The following is a 24,276-nucleotide window of genomic DNA, read 5'->3' as shown; positions in this document are numbered from 1 at the left end:
CTTCGTTGAACCTCGAATCTAACCCACTTGGTGGAATATTAACGATATTTCGTCTATTTAATTGCTGAAAATATGAAATTGTTAAGAAAAGAATGTAATCTTAAATTAATTTTACTTTTCAAACTCAATTTATGTATTTTAAACTTACCTCCGAAGTTACTATACTCGTAGATGCAGATATCAATAGCAGCAAAGGAATATTGAACATTTTTATTAAAACTGAAAACATTTGTTAGTTTACCTCTGATAGGGAAAGTAATATAAAGAAGTTTAACACCTTATAGACAATAACAGCACTAATCTGGAGGTAAGAATCGTATTTTTATACGTAATTAGCTGTTGCGCACGACTTCGCCCGCGTAAAAAATGACTATGTTACTCACAGATAAATGACCTTTCTAACTGTGAGAGAATTTTTAAAATCAGACCAGTAGTTTTTGAGTTATTTCAATACATACAAAAATACAAATCTTTCCTCTTTTTATATTTATAGATATAGATAAAGAAATAAAAAATCTAATAGACAAAATTTTTTGCATTCCACGCCGATCCAGTCGTGGCAAGAACTAGTAAAAAAATTTTAACTTACTTCCAGTGCTAACATCTAATGAGATGTTACCACATCCATAGTTAAAGGCATAATGAAGGTATACATCCATGGATAATGACTTAATTTATACATTATTAGTTTGGTGTATTTTTAATTGATTATGTTTTTTTAATTGGCAATCTCTATGTCAAGTTAATCCGATAGTAAACAATAAATTTCGCATTCCCCGCAAAATCCTTATGTATACACTAGTTGTTCCCATGCGACTTCATCCGCATAAAATTATTAAAAATTCATTTTTTTGTTTACATTTGTCAAATTATCAATAGCAAATGTCAAAATGACATGACATGATGTCAAACCATGGCAACCTTCCTTCCTTGATGTTGCAACAACTTATGGTCTCTTTCCCACATTAGGGTTTTTATCCAAAATATTTACCCCTAAGTAACGGCGTAAAATATATAGCCTAAAGCGTCACGTAAGTGTAGTGCTTTTTATTTAAAAAAGAGTTAGTCGAAAATATGCTGTAATTGCTGACATCTTAGGTAACAAAGAAGTGTGTGTTTACGCTTTATTATAATAGTATAGATTAGTATGGATGGTATGTGGAGAGGATGTGCATTAGAAGTAAATTCAGATATGAGGGCTATTAGAGATGCAAAGAACCATATCTTGCCGACCCTCCCTAGGGAAAAGGGCATGACGATGATGAGTTATATGGCTAATGCTAACACAGGTTTTGTGACGTCACTTGCTCTTCGTAGGCCTTTCGAAACATTTTGTTCTAAATTAGTTTGAGAGTCTAAAACATTGAGAAGCTCTATGTATTTCGCAATGGATCAGTTTTAATTAGTGATGTACAGCCGGTTGAAATTCCCACGTGCCTGCCGAGGCGAACACAATTTTTCAATTAAAACTCTCATTCTGGCAGTTGTTGAGGTAATTGCTTCCTAGCCTAATATTTGAAATCGACACGCTTCAAATATTTACAACCCTAATAGGTTGAAGCTCATATTACAGCGGCTTTTATTTTAATAATTCTATTTGATAAAAATTCCTGTCAGGATAGTTTTTGGTTATCAAATTAGTTTGAATAATACTTTATATTGGTCTTTTGTAAACGTATAAAAGGGTATTTGTATGATGCTCTTGTGAACATGATTGGTGTTAGACTTGTATTTATTCTGGTTTTCTAGATACTTCTTTTGGTAATAATTTCTACTTAACAAATGAAAACTATTCTCTATAATAGAAAAATCGTCTCTTGATGTATTGACGAAGAGGAAAAATCTGACTGTTTGCATTGAATACGCTCCGAATGTACAAAAGCGATTTGAAAAATTCTTTAATTGTTCGCGATCCAGAAATACGCTGGTTATTAATAGTTTGTAAACAATAGTAATAATTAAATACAGCCCATAGGCTAAAGTAACATAATACTCACAGATAAATTACCTTTTTAATAGTAAAAGAATTTTTTGCGTGAATCAAAAACATACAAAAATACTAATCTTTCCTCTTTATAATATTAGTGGTTAGAAGTGATATAGGCTTTAATTATTACTAGATTTTATTTTAGCGGACGAAGTCACAAGTAAAAGCTAGTGTTCTATAAACCTATTTATTACATTGATATAGCAACAAATGTTTATTTTTCACATTTAATCAGCTGACGTAACAAGGTCGTAGAAATTGTAATCAGCAATTAAACATTACAAGTAAATTGATTTCAATGTCGATTATCGGATAAACATTTCGATATCTATTTTTATACCTTGCAATCGATTAGCTGCACTTCTTGGAAACATTTACTAGAGATTAACATTCTTTACTTGACTTTTAGTTAAAGATGTTTGTTATCTAATTTCTTACTTACAAAAGAAACAAAAGAATCTCACCAATCTACTGCCGAAGTACTCATACAATGACTTGCTGTACCACAAAATGTAGAGAGACTGTACAGTTAAACACGTGTTTTAATTGTTTGTAACCAACGTGGTTTTATTTTCTATTATAAATATGTATAACCACACACTTTTTATCTACGTACTTTATTTGTAGCTGTAGCTCGCGACTTTACGTAAAATAAAATAAAAAATGTAGCCTATATTACTCACCGACAACGTAACTTCTTAAATTCGAAAGAACTTTTGAAATCGGCATGTTAGTTTTTAAGTTATTTCAATACGTATAAAAATCCAAATCTTTCCTTTTTTATAATATTAGTATAGATTGATTAAGATCGCATTTCGCAAACCTACGTATTTTCTATAGCCACGATTTGTCAAAAATGTATCTGGCTCTAGTCACGGGTTGACGTACGTTTATGCTAGAAAAAAAGAAGTCGCTCAAAAATGTATTTGAAAGTCAAAATAAGGTCCTTGATATAAAGGGATGCGTGTGAAGGTTACAGCTCACGCAAATGACTGCACTACTAAGATATTTTAAAGACGACCAATGTCGGTAGTGAACTGCTATACCAAGATGTATGCACACACAGTAAGTGAAGAAGCAATTGGTAATGGGCGATCGTAAAAAGGAAATCTTGACGCACGTCTGCAGATAATACTCTCGTAATTCAGTTCATTTCTTGATTTATGCATGTGAGAATTACTGGTTTTTTCTCACCGTTATTCATGTTTGATTGTACGTAAAGACATACTAAAATAATAATTAAATTTTTAATAATGATAGTGAAGTCAAGTAAAAAAATGTTTTTACTAGCTTTCGCCCCCGTCTTAGTCCGCGTGCAATGAAATTAAACAAAAGTGAGTAGCCTATGTGCTCTTCCAGACTATCCTCGACATCTATACCAAATTTCAATGAAATCCGTTCAGCCGTTTGGGCTACAAACTCTAACAAACATCCATCCATCCCAACTTTTACATTTATAATATTATTAAGATTAGTATTGAAATTACATATCCTACTACTAATCATTGTTAATCACTAAAATAATCATTTGTTAATGCATCAAAAAGATATCACAATAATTGTTAAATTGCACAATCTTTGGCAACATCCGGTAATAAACTTCGTGACTATAACAAAACCTCCAAATCGTTTTTCTGAATTTGTGGACAGACTTTAAGCGTAGCGGTTTATTAAAATAGACACAGACTCAAATAGTAAAAAAAAACAATAACCAATGAGTTTCGTGAAACTTAAGAGTCCCTTAATATTTAAAAATAGTATTTTTTTAAGATAAATAAGTAAATAACTTTCTAAAATAGTCACAAAAATACGGTTAGTTTAGTCAGAGGTTAATAAAAAGGTTCCTTTTTTAATCTGTTCCACTGATTTAAAAAAAAAACTGATCAATTTTGTCGTATATCTGTACTAAGGAAGCAAAATATCTCTACATTATTTTTATTGTTATGTAAAGGTTTGTATTAACGCAACCGCTCGCAGCTGCGCCCTACAACATTGTGGCGAATATTCCCACGGCTGAGGTGAGGTTTTGACAACGAGACGCGACCTTGAACAGCGGACAAGTCGCCACCCCAAACTGTTGTCACTCTTTTATTACAAAACCAATTCTGCGAACTATACATAAATATAGCAGTATCTTACTTCTTAATAATATAATTGCAAAAGTTTACTTGGATGGATTTATCTCCAGAACGGCGCAATGGACCTAGATTAAATTTGGCGTAAATGTGAAAGAATAACATAGAATACTATTTTAATTCCGTGCGGACGGAGTCGCAGACAACAGCTAGAATGACTGCAAGTAGTGATAATAGGAGACTTGTACTTTATATGGCTTTTTAATTTTACGAAAATAGTAGTCTTATTGATTTACCGACGCATTTTGCATTTTTATTTATTGTCAAAAATAATACTATAGACTTTGCAGTTTGATATTATTTAAAAAATTAATTCGATTCTAATTAACCAGATTTGATAAACAAGGTTGATCATCTTTTAGTCAAAACAAGTTTTTAGTAAAACCTTCGATCGTCGTATTCAAGAAGTGCGTAGTTAAATTTACAAAAATGCGGCAAACACGTGTCATATAAGGTTAAAGTGACTCGCATCCTTGTGAAATAACGTTTATATTTGCTACTGTCAAATTGAAAAATTAAATAACCGTCTCCACGCGCTTCGAATTTGTTCGAAATTGCAAAGCTTTAAGAATGAACAAACAGGATTTAGCGAGAAATCTACCTGGACAAGGGATCCATTCTGAGAATAATATGATAACAGTTCTGACTGCAACGATATTTATACATCACTTTGATATTCAATTAATTTCTTCTTTTTAAATTTTTTCATTAGCTGTTGCTCGTTACTGTCTTTGTAAAGTTAAAAAATTATAAAAACTATAGCCAATGTTACTCACTGATAACATAGCTTTTTAATGGTGATATAATTTTTGATATCGGCCCAGTAGTTTTTGAGTTATTTCAATACATACAAAAATACAAATCTTTCCTCTTTATAATATTAGTAAAGATATACCTTCTTTAGTAACCATAACTGTGTTACTGCTTCTACATTTCATCTATCTAATTTAAAAAAATGTATGTTTTAATATAATTTTTACGGCAATGGAAATTCACGGCGAGTTTATATTATTCCAGTCCATCGAACAACACTGGATTAATACAAGGAAAAATATACACTCCAATTGAACCTACACAGCGCATACCAGTGTCCATTATCTTACACTAGCTGTTCCCGTACGACTTCATCCACGTGTAATTACGAAAACTTTATTTTATTGTTTACATCGGTCAAATATCAATTACAAATGCCAAAATGATATGACATGATGACAACCTAGCTCCCTTGATGTTGGCAGCAACTTCTGGTCTCTTTCCCACATTAAGGTTCTTATCCAAAATATTTACCCCCTAAGTTTAATGGCGTTAAAATGTATAGCCTAAAGCGTGACGCAAGTGTAGGGCTTTTTATTAAAAAAGAATTGTTCAAAAACATCCTGTAATTGCTGACATCTTAGGCAACAAAGTAGTGTGTATTTACGCTTTATTATAATAGTATAGATATATACTTGTGAAGTGTCTTCTGCCTTTCCTATGTTTTAAACCCTTAATTCCCTTTACATACACAGGAAATATCAATCTAAACGTGCCTGTATACATTTTTATCTTATCCATACAAAGCTGCCTGTCCATCATGCGATAAAATAAAATTATGAATAGCGTTTAAAAGGAATTCGTTACTATCTTTTGCACGCGATTTCGGCGCGGAATTATCCGAAAATAGCAATCAATATAGCCTATGTTACTCAGTGATAATGTTGCTTTCTAATGGTAAAAGAATTTTTAAAATCGGTTCAATAGTTTTTGAGTTTATTGATATACAAAAATACAAATCTTTTCTATATAAATGCAGATTAGCATTCGAATCCGATGAGCATGAGTTGATGTAAGCGCGCTACAAATGAAAGTCCATAATCTCTGCCTATCCCTCTAGGATACATCTTACATTATAATCAAGTTGACTCAAATTACTTTGTTGTTTCGTTGTGCATTTTCTTTTCATTTTTATTTGTTCGTTAAGATTCCTGTGTACAGTGTTACAACTAAATTCCTTCCTTTTCTCTGTATTAAAACACTAACTGTTGCCGGTGACTTCGTCCGCGTGGTATTAAAAAACAAACAAATTATATAAATAACGAAAACCTTTTCCCATGTGTACTCCAGACTTTGTTTTATATCTGTGCTAAATTTCAATAAGATATGTTAAACCGTTGCAGAATGGTCGAATAAACATTAAAAAACTAAATGAATTCCACGGGAACCGTAACTATTCCCGGGATAAAAAATAACCTATGTGTTCTTCCAGACTATGCTCTAAACCTGTGTCAAATTTCATGGAGATCCGGTCAGCCGTTTATGCTACAAACGCTAACAAACTTCCATCCATCCATCGCTTTTATAATATTTATTAAAAAAAATCATTGACTGTAAATCTACCTTTAAATCTTATAATGAAAGTTTCTATTATCAATAGATGTTACAGATTATATCGCGGACTGTAATTTTAATTTATTTCGTGACCATTTAGAATTGGTTTAGTTGATGTTAGGATAAAGATTTTAATTATTCGAATGTCCTAAATCTTTTTTTATACTTTATGAAGTTTACTGTGTAAAATGTATTCATATCCTGTGCCTAAGTATACTGATAAGTTACTAAAAGTCTAGTATAAGTCTTTACAAATATCTTAACGGCTTAAAGTGAGGGACGCAATACGCTATAGTCTCCCGGCATCGATATAACCCCTACACTACTTACACCTAAAATTTTGGTCTGCGCATGGACTATACGATGTTCCGAGCAGCCAAGATATCCGTCAACGAGTATACTTAAGGTTTTACTTGTTTCTTTTTATTAAAAATGTTTTATTGTTAACCGGTCTTGAAAGTGAAATAAAATGTATTCTGAATTAAAACAGGTAAAAAAATAATTTTATCCTTGTTAAACTGGTTTTGGTTTTTAGTATTTTATATGTAACGTTTTATATCTTTAGAAAATATAAAAAGGTACATGTATTGCAGTCCCACATATTAATATGCCGCGAAAATTATAGCGAATGAATTCTGAATTTTGTTCAAATCATAAAAATTAATAAGTCAGTCTTAAAATTAGTTACTTAACATATTCAGTGCTATCGATTAGCTCAGCAAGTTAACTAATAATTAAAAATAATAGCGGCATTTAACGTGTTAAGTTTAATAAAAGTATGAAGTTAATATCAAGATAGAATACCTTAATGCGTAAAGTTGAAATTACCCAAATTCTCGTTTATAATCCGTTTATAATTACCTTGAATACGAAGAACGCGTTAATGATTAATACAAGAAACACATTAGACCTCTAAATAACATGTCCATTATATTGTGTTCTCAGGTTGTCACAGTTTGTCTTTACACAAGTGCGTTACATACAAATGATTCATCCAATCGAACAATACGAAACGACTTTTAAATAACATTCGAATTTTAAAAAAGTAACCGATCATTCCAAAAAAAAAATACTAACGTTTAACAAAAAAAGTTGCCATATTAACATTAAAAACTTACAATTATAAGTTAAAACAGTGATACAAGTGAGTGGATAAATCGTGTCAAGATCAAGTGTGTCAAGGGTTCTACAACTTTCCTTTTGTAGTCACCGGGTGACATCGATCGAGATAGACCAACCTCGGACTCGGGTTTGTGGATTGGATTTTGGCGGATCCATTCATAATACCACCCTAAAGTGATCGAACTCACCCAAGGTGATTGGTAGTGAATTATGTTAAAAGTGAAATAGTGCGAAATGTCTACACAAGCGTATTACAAGGAACGTCTCGGGTTTGACCCGCAAGAGGCGATGCAGGATAGCCTGAACGGAGGCGCGTCGTACTACGATGGTCACCAGCCGAAGCGGCACCGCGGCGAACATCAGCCGGCGGAGAAACATGATCAGGTGTACGAGGAGAACCTGACAAAATTCAAAGGTACAACATGTTGGGACTTATTTATACAGCAGTCAGGTTCGTGGTGATGGGATATAGAGAATGTGTGTTCGTGTGTGAGCATGACAATTAACACGTTAACTGCGGCAGGTAAAAACATAATTTTACATCTAGTGCGACGGCGGGCAAAAACGCGTTTTTAATGCTTCCGCCAGTGCGAGGCAGGTCTTTCTAGACCCACCAGCACTATGATAGATTAAATTGCTACTTTGTGGAAACAATGTATACATTTTATGTAATGTAATGTATACACTTAAGGTAATTATTTTGCACTAGCGAGAGGGATATAGTTTTCTTCGTCTGCACCTGCTTAAGTACCGCGTCGGGCCGATATCGGCCTGTTACGCAGTAAACGTGTTAATTATGTTTATAGATTTTTAACTTTGCTACTAATAACTGTTTAATAGAGTGTTGTATTAATACAATATGATCTTCACATCGGTCCCTACGTAACCTTAAGTATCTGTGTACTGAATGCTTGTGACGTGTGCTCCCCTTGGTGGCTCGGACAGCACTGTCCTGGTGGCATGACGCCATGACAATACACTGTGTTGCCATACACTACAATTAAACAAATAATTAAACATTCAAACATGTTAACTCGAGTTCAATTAAATATATCGTTGAAAAGCAGTATAAATTTGTAATCAAAAAAAATTCTTAATGATACAGTAATTAGGTTTTACTCTAGTTCCAGTACATAAATACAGTCAAAACAGCTGTTATGAAATTAACACTAGAAAATTTATAATTTCTGTAATACGCTGAATAGACAGCCGTTATCAGTTACTATCTTATCTATGTCGTAACAAATATCTATCCGTGTTTACTGAACTGGTTTTATTCTAACACGTAATTGCAACAGCCCATAACAATATCCTGTTCTTAATAGTCCTTGAATTGGCACATCAATCGGAGGTGTACGCTTATTCCCGACGTGCCAAATCAAATACTTTTCCTTGATCTCAGTTTATAATTCCTATGCATAAAGTATTTATCAATTTAACGTTAAGAAACTATTTAGAATGCAATTTATAAGATTTTTTAGTTAGTAGTATTCTTGTATTAAAAGGATATTTAATCAGCTGATTTACATGTTAATTTGTACTTTGCGTTTTAATATACCCGTATCGGAGATAGTGAATTGAACAGATAAAGTAATCGAGATAGATTAGATATTTCCTTATTATCTTTGATTCCTTTAACTGTGTTATATTGGGTGGAAAAATTCACAACAAATTTATTTTTTATTTACCGAGCGAAAGGAAAGCGAAACTTTTGCAGCCATTACTGTCAACATAGTTTTGCCCATACAAAATTTTCACGTACTGCTTTTCAATATATTTCTATCAGACGTCATATCTGAATTTACTTCCTTCATACACATATCGTCACAAAATCCATCCATGTTTAGCATAAATATTGTCAATACAACTGTTTGTCTGTTTTCTGTCTTTTTTGTATGTAAAAATTCACACATATACAATATTAATGTTTCGCAAAATATAAAATAAGACATAAATGACAAGATAACAAGCTCTTTTATAATTCTTATTATTTCATTATATTTGGATCACTACCATTGCTATAAAAATATACCGGTTCTGAAATGTTTCGTATCGAAGTTGTTTGTTTTAATTAAAACGTTAATGTAATAAATTCTTGCTAAAGCTAATTAATGCCGGTTTCTTAATGGATCTCATTTTAAAAGATTTTTTTTATTACTAAATGCACACGAAGCAAGTCATCATCATCTCCTTATCCTACTCCCGTAGGGTCGGCACAAAAGGTTTTTGTCCTCCACATAACTCTATCATACGTCATCTCAGTCATCACTTTTTGATCATGTCACCTTTTACACAATCCATCCATCTCTTTCTAGGTCTACCTCTACCGATGTACGATGTATGTAAGTCTACATATTTAAGTCTATGTCAAAATAACTATGATTTCCACTTAGCGGTTAGCCGCGCGACTCTAATCTGCGCGGTTTGTATAGCAGCCCTAACGGCGCCAGTGAAAATAAGACATATGATTAAATTCAAAAAGCCCTAATTGATCTTAGAACCCTTTCGCACTAGTGCGGACGCGACATCTAAAATAGAGTCGCGTGGTTTACCGCTGGTAAAATTGATCTTATAATATCCTATTACGGATTGGTTCAATAAAAGCCGGCGACCGGTGACCAGTTGATCGCTGACCCTGTACATTGGAACAAATCGTTTGATTAGTACAATCAACTCAACCTCTAATTGTAACTGCACCATATCGTATGGAAGATTAAATTTTAATTGTCCAATGAATTGGATACGTTCAGTTTAGATGGTTTTGTCCGACCGAATTTATTAGGCGACTATCTGTTCCCGTGGGGCTTCAACCGCATGAAATTATAAAAAATATATTTTATTGTTTACATTTGTCAAATACTCAATTGCAAATGTCAAAATTACCGTTACCATGATAACCTTGCTTCCTTAATGTTGGTAGTTTGTAGTTTATAGTCTCTTTCCCGCATAGAGGTTTTTTTTTTCAATTTGTGTACCCCCTAAGTTTAATACCGTAAAAATATATAGCCTAAAGCGTGTGGTAAGTGTAGGAACTATTTATTTAAAAATATGCTGTGATTGCTGACATCTTACGCCACAAAGTAGTGTGTGTTTACGTTTTATCATATTGATGACTTTTCATTTTCTTGTTTAGTAATAAGATATAAAAAAAATCTTTTGTATGTGAATGCTGTAACGTTTTTGATTATTTTGACAACTGTCCTTCATGCAACTCCATGACTTTGTCCCACTCTAATGTTGTCTCTTTCATATCTATTTTCTGTCCTTCATCTTAACTAAAGTGAACTATTAAAAATCATCAGTAGTTGAAATAGGACAAGAGAAAACCAGTCGCCGTCCGACTGTGAAGGTCGATGCTTTCGAACTGCTACAGACGGACTTTACCGTTATATTTCTATAGATTTAAATCCCTTAATAAGTAATTAATTCGATTAATTTTGATAACGTAATCTACCACTCTTACTTTTTGATTACGGGAGTTAGGAGTGCCTGGTTGGTATAAACCATGGTCAATTACATAAAATTTAACAGACTTTAATAGTGATGGCGGTTTTTACATCTTCGCACGAATGGGACCGCTCGCCCTAAGCAATAGCACGACCACACACAAGACAGGCGTGAAGTGGGAGCAATTTCACGTTTCGTCTCATGAGTGTGATGCCGGAGGCCTAATTAAAGTCCCTTTCTATTTCCAGTTTTTTCTTATAAGGAAGGGATGGGAAAGGAAAGAGGATTTGACGGTGGAGGAGACGCGTAGGAAGGATAAAGATATCTCTGTGCGTCTCCTCCTCCGTCGATTAAGGGTAGGCAACGCATTTGCAATTGCGGATGTCTATGGACAGCGGTCTCTTCGCCATTTTGGCGGATTCAGGTCTTAGGTACAGGTTTTAATTTATAAAAAAGACCCAGTGACCCAATCACCGACACTATTACTTATTCTGTTTCACTGAAAGTAACCAATCAACCTTTACACCAGTGTTCTCTCCAATAAATTTCAAGTTGAAGGTCTAAGCCACAGTAAACTACACAGTCAATTTGCATACTTAGCGTATGTTATCTATAAGTTAGCGGTGCGCAGTTCCGTCGCAACTTAGATAACATACATTTAAAGGTTTAAATTTGCAACTAGGTCATTGCGACTTGTAATTTGCAATTGTCAAGGTCTTATAGCGTAATTCGCGGCACGTATGGCAAGATGATCGCCCTCTATGGCTGTGCAAGCCTTAAGTCATTATTACGTGTAAAAATGTTATATTACAAGCTGGTATAACAAGATTCAATCTTAATGGCAGCTCGTGGTTCATGTCTTACCAATTGAGTTCACTGCGGGTTAAGAAATCGCTTTTTCCTTAAAATTGTATTTTGTGTAGTTCTTTAAATTTGCGAGCCTCTATTAAGTTTGGATAGCACTGTACTTGGGCTTGTTTCTTTTATATTCTAGTATCGCATAAAAGGGGGTAATAGTCTTTTAAAAGAGCATTAATGTTACTTATTCCTAAAAGTTAATTCAGTAGACGTTTTCCTTCTAATTTGTAGTCTAAAAACGTTTACACTATGTGGGAAGTTTCTACAGAATGGTTTAGAGACAATTTTTGTGAACGCAGTGAATTTTTTTTGCAAACAATATGCAAAGTTAATTTTTTTCTCTCAGTGAATATTACGTTATCTAGTTTAGATGCATCGATGTGCAGCGGTTCGAAGAATCGCTTGCGAAATCATCAGAAGTCTACATGTCGTGTGAATCGACCCCTTTATTGTAAAGGTGCATACACACGAAGTTTTGTATTGACGATGTTGAGCAAAAGTTAAAGAGGATAAAGATCTTTCTGATACATCTTAAAATTGAGTCTGAAAAATTATTAATAAAACGTTGTTTTAATTAATCGTACACTTATAAGAGTAAAATTTAATTCACTATCTCTAGCACTCTCGTGAGGTCATTTACCAGCAAACGAAAAGATCTTATGGTGTAAATGTCCAATGTGTACAAAAATTTTCGCCATTAATACCTTTACAATATCGAATTATATTATTTTTCAAAATCATGTGTCCACACCTTTACAAATCCGTGAAGCGTGTACTCAATCAGCGCAATGCATTTGAGTCAGACAAGACACTTGCATTAAAATCAGGCGTGTGCACATTCCTTTATGAGGCTGTTCGTTTTGCGAACGCATCTCATCGAGTTCAAATGAAATGCGACCCTTTAAGTAACGACCTTTGTTGAAGGTTCGTTTAATAATGTTAATTGAATCATTTTGCATGCAGTGTTCCAAATTTTTTATTCGAATTTAGTTGTATAACTTAATTTTGTGTTATGTGTGTATCTTTAGATCTGTAAAAAATAACTTTTACCAATAAAATATTTCTATTTGTATTTGTATTCGAATGACGAGCATTAGATAATTATGTAAAGTTAGATTTTAAAAAAATATTATAAGACTAGCTGTTCGCATGCGACTTCTTCGCATAAAATTATATAAAATCATTTTATTGTTCACATTTGTCAAATTATCAATTTCACGTGTTACAAAGACATAACATGATGTCAAACCATGGCAATCTTGCTTCCTTTATGTTGGCAACAACTTATGGTCGATTTTTCACATTTGGTTTTTTATCTAAAATATTTACCCCTATGTTTAACGGCGTGAAAATATATAGCCTAAAGCGTGACGTAGGTGTAGGGGTTTTTATTAAAAAAAACAGTTATTCAAAAATATGCTGTGATTGCTGACATCTTAGGCAACAAAGAAGTGTGTGTTTACGCTTTATTATAATAGTATAGAAAGATAGATATTCTTAATTACACAAATTAAATATTAAAACAATCAGATGCCGATAAAAGAAAAAATATCCCACACGTGCAATGCCATGTACTTCCGACACTGAAATATTTTGGCAACGTCTAGTGTTTGGTTGTTAAAATAGTTCGCTATAAATAGATAAAATTATACTATCGATTCGCTCACAGTTCATTTACCTCTCGTTTAATTTCGATAACACGTTACTGTTAAGAGCGTAGTTTTGATTAAACTATCGCACAACAGTTGTGCGATTGTCGTTTGTTTCGCATTCAACTGTTTAGTTGCATAACTAAAAATCGAGTAGTACGCCATTTAAGCTCATAGGAATCAAAGCACGACTAAACAGTTGTACGATAGTTTAGTCAAAGGTGTAACGCTTACTCTGAAGCGTTAACTCCTGAACTTTAACTCCTGAACTTGAGGACATTTAAGGGGTCCAAACAATTACTTTATTTTCAAAGTAAATCTTACACTAATTTACTCGCTTGCTGGCTGTCTAACAACTTCGAGTCCATTATACTTCATACTAACATTGTAAATGCGAAAGTTTAGATGGAAGGATGTTTGTTAGAGTTCGTAGCCTAAACGGCTGAACGGATTTCGATCAAATTTGGTATAGATGTAGGGGATATTCTGGATACACTTTTGTTTCTTTTTATTCTACATGGACGAAAACGCGGGCGAAAGCTAGTAAATACATATATTATTTTTAACCTACCGATTATTCACCATCATCATCTCCCCTGCCTTATCCTACTCCCGTAGGGTCGGCGCACCGGGTTTTCGTCCTCCAAATAACTCTATCATCCGTCATCTCAGTCATCACTCCCTTCTTGATCATGTCACCTTTCACGCAACCCATCCATCTCTTTTTAGGTCTACCTCTACCGGTGTACCTTCACATTCATAACTAATATCATGTTTTTTTTTTAAGTTTAGTTTTTAATCAAAGCTGACCATAATCCGCAGGAATTTTATCAATTCAATAAAATTTTAATACTTTGATTAAAATATTGTTTTGCGTTTTAAGTCTAGTTTTATATAATCTGCATATTTGTCGATGTTTCTTTGATTATTGTGTCAATTTTAATAATAACAAATTAACTTCAAATGATTAACGATTGTGTGAAATATGAAAACCTGTTAGCCTTTAATATCGACTAATTTTATAAATAAAATAACAATATTTGGTTGAAAGACTTTATTTATAAGTTCGGGGAATACATTAATTTAATTTTTATTGATCTTATTTAAATGTAAAAATTTTAATGAGACCAGAAATGGATTCTTTTTATTATTTTGAATTTGATGCTAAAGATCTTAAAATGTTTCGAACAAATTTTATCAATTTTTTTTAGCTAAAACAGAATCAAACTATTTAAGATAATATCAACAGGGTCATTTAGAAATCCTTCGATAATATTAATATGTTATTTTCTTTATTTACAGATGAACGAGATGCAATACAGAAAAAGACTTTCACAAAATGGGTCAACAAACACTTGAAAAAGGTCAGTTTACTATTTAAAGTCAAATGAATTTTTAAAAAAAAAAGCTGCCACATATCTTGTTTTAGTATAAATGATTCTTGGTATTTCTAAAAAAAAAATAGACTAATTTATTGATGCATTCGTAATCTAAAACACAAAAATAATATTCCGAATCTTTGTTAGTATTTAAAAAATGAACTCAAAGAAATCTAAATCGGAAATCTATAAACTCTCTGGAATTTGTAAAGTATACAGTTTTAAGTGACATTGTTACATTTGTTCTTAAAAACCATTTCGATCCATAAGAGCGGACGCACACCTTTGAACTGAACAATCGCACAACTGTTGTGCGATTTAGTCAAAGTCAATCGACAGTCATACTTGTTGTGTGATTGTCAATTGTTTCGCAGCCAATTTAACTGCTTAGTTGCTCTACTAAAAATCGTAGTGTGCGCACCTAATAAGCTGATAGGCATCAAAGCGAAAACAGTTATGCGATTGTTTAGTTTGAGATGTCGCAAGCTTGAAGTTTCAATATTTAACTCGATAAGACTATTCCATACTTCAACCTACGAATGACATTGATTGTATTGAATCTTAATCGAATCGTGTTTAATAAATTGACATCGACGTGACAGTGTCGTGAGGAAGTCGTGACGTACGCGCGTGTGGCGAATGTATTGATATGCTAACGTCGATGACGAAAGATTTACGCATAGGTATAGAATAATCCTGCTTTTAACAGGCGTATTAATCTGTATTTACAGAAGTTTCTTCTGTGAATTTGTCATTAAAATCTAGTTAAAATCGTCAATTGTTTTGATAACGAATATTGATGGAAGCAACGATTAGGTCCTGAACTTCTCTCTCGTTCTCTCTCTCTCCCTAACTTTTCCATATAGTATAGGGATAAGCTTTATTTGTTATTTGTTCCACTTCACTCTATCTTCTATTCTTTTTTTTGATTATACACTGAACATGTATGATTGTGCATGACTAAGGATTTTGTACTGTATTTGAAGGAAAATACTTCCGTATGAGGATGATAAATAAATAATTCGATGTACCATTTCGTTAATAACATTTCCAGAAAGTGCTATTTTAAATCATCACAAACAGGCTGTTTATTCGCGAATGTAAACACAAAATTAAATGATGAACAATGAATCTTTCAGCAATAAGTTAAGGTTCAAAATCATTTGAACACAAATGCGAATGTCTGTTCACTTGCACGGTATTTGTATAGTACTTTCTTAACAATAAGGGCGATATTCGCTTGCAGTGTTTACATTGCGTCGCAGGCTTAATGTACACAAAAGACGTACAAAGGCTGCGTTATTCGCAATCTCCTTTGTTCGACATTACGTGACTTTGATCCTTCGTGTTAAGTAAATATCGAAGCATGTGTTTCAATACGCATTAATGTTTGCAAAAGTGAGAACTACAGCATGTTTCTTTAAGATGCATAAGTTTAAAAATATTTTATTTAACAATACTGTGCACTCCAAATTTGGCATGAGACGCTGGTAGGGTGGTAAAAGGTGCACACACCCTTGTTTTATATTACAAGGTGGCAAACGAGCGTCCACTTAAATCCGCCAAAATGGCGATGCGACCGCTGCCCATAGACATCCGCAATTGCAGACCCATTGCCCACCCTTAATTGATGGAGGAGACACACATAAAGACATTTCCCCTTCCGACTCCTCCACCGTCAAATCCACTTGGCCTATCCATCTTTTCCTTATAAGAATAGTGTGGAAAGGGGTAGGAAAAATTATACCTCAGACACCACACTCATCAGTCGAAACGCAGAATTTCTCCCACTTTAAGCCTGTCTTGTCGTGATATTCCACCAGCCCCGTCGTGCGAAAATTTTAAAGCGGGCTCTACCCTTGCTTTGGATATATAAATGCCATCATGCTTTATCTGATGCCAATCGTAGTAAATAGATAGAATTCTTCTTAAAATGCCATAATAACTTGCGGTATAATCAGTCTTGTCTGTTATTTTGGCTCAAGAATCCTTCATCTTACCAGCCGGTTTCGATCACAACAGAGAACAAAGACATCTTATTGATGATTCAAAGACGCTCCTTGATACGTGAAAGTTAAACAGAAAGGATATTGTCGATCCGATATGGGGAGATATTCTCGTAAGCGCATGATTCAGAGGTCGAAAACATATGGCTTAACGGTAAAGGCTCTCATTGAATGTTTATCGAGCTGTCTTATCAAAATTGTTGTGTATAACTGTAGTATATTTTTTAAATGACAAACATCATTTATGTAATTTAGTAATTCATTTGTCAAAACTAACACCACGATTTGTTGCTGCCTTTTGTCGATAATACAATCTTTTCACACATGTCCATGTCGACAAATATCACCAATAATCTTAGTCTGAAAACAATTAAAATATTGAAGAATAAGTGATAATTCCTAAGTAAGTGCTTTTACTTTAGTATCAACATAATTTAATGTTATGGTAACTTAGAACAAAGGATGTAGTGTAGGCTGACGCAGCGGTCAGGCGCGCCGTGTTTGTAACATTTGACCCGCAGCCTGACTCATGCTAAGATAAACCCAGTTCAAAGGGATAAGAAATTGTACAGTTGAAGACGTTTATTTCCTACCCATTTCGGAGAAATTTCATTTGACGGTGAAAAAGTAATTAGGTGGGAAATATTACCATAGGTTGCTATGCTGTGCTTAATAATTTATATGTTTTATGATTAGCTGTACACTAGATATCGATGTCAATGTTTGTTACCTAACAATAATCTAGAACAATCGCAATGTTATAAATGCATTGTTATAGAAAGCGAGATAACACATTAGTAAAATATATCAAGATAAAAATATATGAAGACAGTTCTTAAGATCTCCTTCGATTCCGATTGATCAAAGAAAATTGGCGTTAGGGATATAGAAAAACCCATCGAGAATTTGCTCCAAGGTTATCCAAGGTCCATTATTGTAGCATGCGTCAAACGTCGAGACTGTATGTAAATTGATGATTTGTAAATCAGCTCTTGGATTTCTTTTGAGTCACTTTTGTGTTGACGTAATTGATTTTATGAGATGAAAAATTGACGTGGACAGTATCCTCAGTGGTTAACTAAATACTACATGTATATACGAAATCGTAGTACCTTATGGTTGCCAGTTGTTTTTTTCCTTTTAGGACCCCTTTGCAAATTCGTTTCGGTAATCCTTTATTGCATTTTTGTGTCAAATTGTGAATCCAAGTAATAAAAAAATCGCAGAGTAACTCAAAATTAAGGAAAAACCCAATTTTACTGTACATCACTCCTGTCGATACTTCCATCATTTTAGAATAATTCGTATACTCTAATTTGCTATCTCACTCTTTCCTGATTTAACTAAAACATCTTATTTCTTTATTTAAGATTATAAACAAAACTTTCATCACTTATACCATTACTCAGCGTTGTTTGAATGTAATCTTATTGCATTTATGACTTTTGAATTATCTTCAATTTAAATGGGTTAATGGCATCGTTAGCTCTGCTTGTATGCAATAATTTCTCTTACAATATCTTGGATTAAATCACTTTGTAAAAAATAATAACATCATGTTTTTATTATTTGTATATTCTGTCGACAAGAAAATAACGTCTCACGAAGTAAGCTTTATTCAGGCTAACATAGTCGATGGTAACCTCTAATTTTGGTTACAAGATGACTTAGGCCTGTTCCACCATATTTTAAATTATATGATAACACTAACATGTAAAATATGTGATAGGAAAAATGGATTTTGTTACATTATCTGACAGTGACGTCATTTTTAAGCTATATGAGCCTCTTTTAACCAGTGGTGGGACAGGTCCTTTTTAATAATAGTCTTTCGAAGTCCTCACTCACTAAACCTCAACCCCTTATCCTTATCCAACTCACTTAGATCCGAGTGTCCAAGTTTTAGTTCTCTAAATAGATAGATCGGACCTTCGGTTATCACAGTCGTCACTCCCTTGATCATACCTTACGCAATCCGTTCATCTCTTCTCGACATCTTTGTCGCTCTCTCAAGTAAACTTCCCATCCTTATATGTATTCAAGCTTGACATTCAAGTTTCAAGTTACACCGTTGACGTAATCCTTTAGTATATTTCGTGGGTGTAATATCGTTAATTTACGAGCTACGTGCCACGTGTGCCATATGGCCGATGGCCTTACCTGGCGCCGAGAACAACTCGCCCACAAAACTAATAACACCCACTTACTGTTATAATTATTGAACGTTAACATACCAGAGACATTTATGGATTTTGACTTAACAATAGTCAAGTGCCTACATACTAATCAAAATATATCCAAAGACATGAAAGGTGAGGAGCATATTAATACATTTTGGTTATTTGCTGCAGTTAATAGATAACTGTATAGTCATTACACTCTTAAAAAGACAATCTGTTACACTTGATTGTTGATTATTTTGTAATAGTAGATATGAGTCAATAGGGCATTTGCCTTCTGCTAGTAAATAGTAAGAAGTTATAAAAATAACTATCCATGTTTTTAGAGACATATATTAAAGGAAAATTTGTGCGATAACCAGCAGAACACCGATTACTATATTATTGTTACTATACTTATGAAGAAAAAAATCTTGTATTCGTTCACTATAATAGTTCTATTATGATTCAGTGTTCCAAAATTAGAAATCAGTCAATTAATTTCAGCTGTAAACATCGTTTAAATTCCTTTACGGTAAACAGTTTCCTTTAACGGCCGTACAAAGATTATTTCCAGAATTGTCATTAATCATCGACCGAATGTTATTCACATCTGTAACCGAACGTCCTAATGGTTTATATTAATCATTCGTAATGACTCAAACGAATAAACAGTTCACGTCCATTTGTACCACAGTCATAGAACTTACAGTGGAAACTATATTATAAATCATAGATACCACAATAGAAAATGCCAAAAAGGTCACTCTACATTTGTATTCGTATGAGCGAATCTTTGATGTCGTAAAATCATCGTTCAATACAAATCGCTGAATAAATTGTAAATTGCATTCATATTTCAAACATCAACACATTTAGCGATATATTAACCATAACATAGAGATACTGATTTATTTTAATTCGTCATAATAATTTTAGTTATTTCGTATATCACAATCATTGATAACTTTCCCAACATCAATTAATTTTATTACAATTTGATGGATCCCTCAAGGATCCGATATTGGACCATTCTTGTTCTAATTTTTCTCAGGGATATTACAGAAATAGAAATTCTTATTTAAAAAATTACCAAGTATTATATTGATTAACAGTATTCTAAAGCATAAGATATGTGACAGCTTCAGCACAATCGTCAATTAGTGATAAATTAAACGTGTGTTCATATGTTTTGTTCTTTCATCGCTTATCGTTTGGACTCGGAGCAGCACTGGAAGTATTTGAAGGTCTGTAACATACACGGATGTATATATTCTAATATTATATTTCAGTTTAAGTTTTTTTTTATGAACATTGAAGTAGTAGAATTCTGGTTTAATGTATTTCAAGCATTCTAAAGAAAGTAAAGAGTGCTTGATAGTTGTGATTGAGAACAAAACTTCAATTCCTTTATTTATAAGTATTTTTCAATTTAAATCTTCTTGCATGCATATTTTACTAAATGTCACGAATAATTCTTTTATATCTGTCGTAGCTTATTTAATGTCGTTATGATATATTCAACATAAATCCATGAAAGTTTTGCCAAAACGTTTTTGATTCTTTTGTAATTACACATCGAGTGATTTTATTTGCATCTACATCATTATCATCTACATTTTATTTAGTTTCTAGTCTATCTATACATTTGTCAGCACCTTTGTTTTTTTTATCATGTAAATTTTGATATTTCGACCCATGTATGGAATTTATATCTCTTAACAACCTTAGGAGGTAAAGTTGTTCATGGGTTGATTTTAGAAGTCTGTAGTTGGGTTTTAGACGTTGTGTGTATTTAGATAGAGTAGTATTTGTCGTTGAATTTGTTAACAATGATGAACCTCAACCAGGTGTTTACTTTCACGCTGCTCGGACAGACTTACACACGGCTACATGTGTGCGAGATCGTCAATAACCAACCGTGTTGTCCTCCTCAACAAGTAAGTTAGGTGTGATCTAACAAGCTGTTACCGTCTCCACTGTGGTTATACTTGTATTAAAACATCTATTTTTTTTAAAGATTGATAGATGGATGATATATTTTGATTCAAGTGTTTCGATAGTGTTAACCTACAGTATAATTTTAGATGTTTTCTGAGTTTTTTCGTTATTTATAGCTTGTATTTGCATGAAATATACAATTATTTAAGGTTTTTTCTACTTTACTATGAATAATCTAGTTCCTTAAAGATTTATAATATCAAAATGTTCTACAATAATCTTTGTATTAATATGTTCATCCATGTTATTACTTAGATGGATACTAAATTCGGTCTTAAAAACTAAAATCTACTTTTTAACCCAATTTCTAATACTAGTGACACATTTTCTTTTAATTAGCAATAAAATGGAATAAACTGTTTTCTAGCATTATTTGAATACGTGAGCTCGGTTAGAATGTTTTTTAATAACATGACTTGATTGCGATTTGAAATATAGTTGTTAAGGTTGATGATTGATTTTTCTAATGTCTCGACGTACGTTGATGCGTATTTGATTGCTGTAGTTATAATGTCTTATGCATCTAATGAATGTTTTAAAACGTCTCATTTAGAGCGAACGCACACCTTTGGTAAACTATCGCATAACTGTTATGCGATTATTATATTATAGCACCACCACCACCCATGGCCCCACCGACCCTCGATCATACGGGCTGAATCGCGGTAGGGGCGCGCGGTTTGGCCGGTTTCGGCTCCGCACGCACCTTCTTGACTCCCTACAAGTTATTTCGTCCGTTCCTTGGTAGTCACTCTCCCCCTAATGGGCATGACATAACTGTTATGCGATTGTCGATTGTTTCGCAGCAAATTCAACTGTTTAGTTGCACTAAAGATCGAGTACTGTGCACCTCCGTATAAGCTTGTAGGAATTAAAACGAGACTAAACAGTTGTGCGGTATTTTAGTAAAAGGTGTGCGCACGCTTTTATGCATCTAATGAATGTTTTAAAACGTCTCATTCAGTGTTAAATGGTTCATCTATATGATGTGTGAGTTAAGATCTCTCAATTTTGTTATGCCATAAAATAAAAGATTTTATTTTATAATTAAAAGAAAAAAAAATGTAACATACACACAACACAAGAATACGAGTATAATGTATTACTGATTTAATTTGAAAAATAAACAAAGCAGTAATGTAATTCAAATTGTAAACTTTTTGTTATATTTTGCAACTATTATCCTTTTTTGTTTTCTTTAAAACTATTTGTAATGATTTTTTCTTTTAATGTAACTCAATAAACCTACGAATTGTCGTATAAATATTAGTATTGTGTGTTATTTAGTTTTGGTTTAACGTTTGTATTTTTAATTGGCACTAAAATTTATTTGTATTACTAATTTTTATAATTCACAGGTTTTGTAATCCTTGTTTCTTATTTTGTAGTTTTAATAGTTGCATTTTATTAACGTTGTTTTTTAAGATCGGATTTTTGTAGCACTGTTGTGTTTTATTAACACGAAATGCACGATATATAAAGCATTTTATATGTTAATTTATTTGTATATTAATATGGAATATGTTCGCAGGTGAATCGACATGTGAACGATCTATTCGAGGACCTGCGCGATGGACTCAATCTCATCTCGCTGCTGGAGGTGCTTTCTGGCGAACACCTTGTGAGTATTGGTTACTTTATTTATTTACTTGATTCCGCGACTTCTTCCGCGTGGAATTAAAACAAGTAGCCTATGTGTTCTTCCAAACTATCACCTATATTTATGCCAAATTTCTTTGAGATCCGTTAAGCCGTTTAGGATACAAACTCTAACAAATTTCACATTTATAATATTAGTAAGTTGAAAATAATTTTTTCATTTAGGGAACTAGAGCATTCTTCTGCCAGGCGTGCCGATTCAAGTTACGGGTCTTGTCCCGCACATCAAATTGAGTTGAATCTATTATAGTTACTATGCTTAATGCTTGTTAAGCTAGTGTTCATTTGGATTTCTTTATTTCTAAATGCGGAGGTATCTTATCGGAGTACAATGACAAACATATAGGATATCATAAGAATTACAATTACAATTTCAAATTTTATCTCGATCGAAACAAGTTAGTTTCTATGGTAACCAGTTATTCTAATTCTCCAGACCAGTATTTAAGATTTATGACTTGATACAGTGCTTTGTAACCTGACTATAGTCATATTATTAAGTGTTGAGAAATCAAGTCAAACGACAAATTTGAATCTGTATTTTTAAACTAGTTTATTGTCTTTGATAACAACAATGATCTAGAAATAGAGAGTCTTACGATATATGCCAAAAAATCACAACCCATCGATTTAAAAAAAAAATTGTTTTTGCAGGAATTTTGCAGTTTTTATTCATTGTATACACTCCAAATTCTCAACCAGATTTCATATACTATTTTAACCTCTAGACTAATCATAATAAGCAAGTTTATTTCTTTTTGTAGCTATCATTTACTAAAATTGTATCTTAACGTAACTCACTAAACACATGGCCAATATTCGATAAACCGTCTATATGATAATTACGGGTACAGGTGAGGCTAAAAGGTCAGATTAAAAAACATCTAATTTCTTGTTTTAAAGCTGACTTTTTAAAAGTTACGTAATAGACGATCGCAGCTGATAAAACGGCAGGTGTGTCCGGAAATCGGAAGCAACCCTATATCTTTTAGTTACATGGGGTCGGAACTAGGGCTGTCAACTTTTATAGTAACGAAAATAACATCCTTGTCTTACGTCAGAGCTTCACACCTTCTCACCCAAAGACCCGAATCCGAAGATGGTAACCCTAGACGGTACACTGATTAGTTGAATTACAAATATTTACAAAAGAACCGAAGTGGCCTAAGCAAAATTTAAGTCCTTTTGACTTGTTAATTCATCTTTTTATAATATGAAAGTGATTACTCTTGTTCAATATTAAAGTCTAATAAATTACGAACCACGCCTTGCCCATTAGAATACTTTCATTTAACATGATATGCGTTTTTACACTCACTTTATCATAATAATGAGTGAAGTGCTTTAAATAATTAACTATGAAAATAACTCGTGTTCGTTTTATGAAATAATTAGCTGTTCCCATTCGGCTTGATCCGCATGAAATTATAAAAACTTTATTATTTGCAAATATCAAAATTCAAATGCACAAATGACAACGAAGGCCTTTGACATTGGATAACAATAG

At 33.0% G+C, this 24,276-nt stretch overlaps 1 protein-coding gene across 1 annotated transcript in view; it reads left to right on the top strand.

The window, feature by feature from the left end:
- The window catches only part of LOC106103086 (plectin-like), a 66,261-nt gene that overhangs the window by 9,854 nt on the left and 32,131 nt on the right, over nucleotides 1-24,276 (top strand). Inside the window, exons 2-4 of the mRNA XM_013282751.1 lie at nucleotides 7,435-8,026; nucleotides 14,868-14,929; nucleotides 22,642-22,731. Of these exons, the coding sequence (XP_013138205.1) occupies nucleotides 7,846-8,026; nucleotides 14,868-14,929; nucleotides 22,642-22,731 (333 nt within the window). The 5' untranslated portion in view covers nucleotides 7,435-7,845. The remainder of the gene's footprint in view (nucleotides 1-7,434; nucleotides 8,027-14,867; nucleotides 14,930-22,641; nucleotides 22,732-24,276) is intronic.

This window comes from Papilio polytes, unplaced genomic scaffold, assembly GCF_000836215.1.
Source record: "Papilio polytes unplaced genomic scaffold, Ppol_1.0 DF823868.1, whole genome shotgun sequence".
In the NCBI taxonomy this organism is placed as follows: domain Eukaryota; kingdom Metazoa; phylum Arthropoda; class Insecta; order Lepidoptera; family Papilionidae; genus Papilio; species Papilio polytes.
The sequence above is the reverse complement of the archived record's forward strand: the minus strand, read 5'-3'. Positions and strand labels throughout refer to the sequence as shown.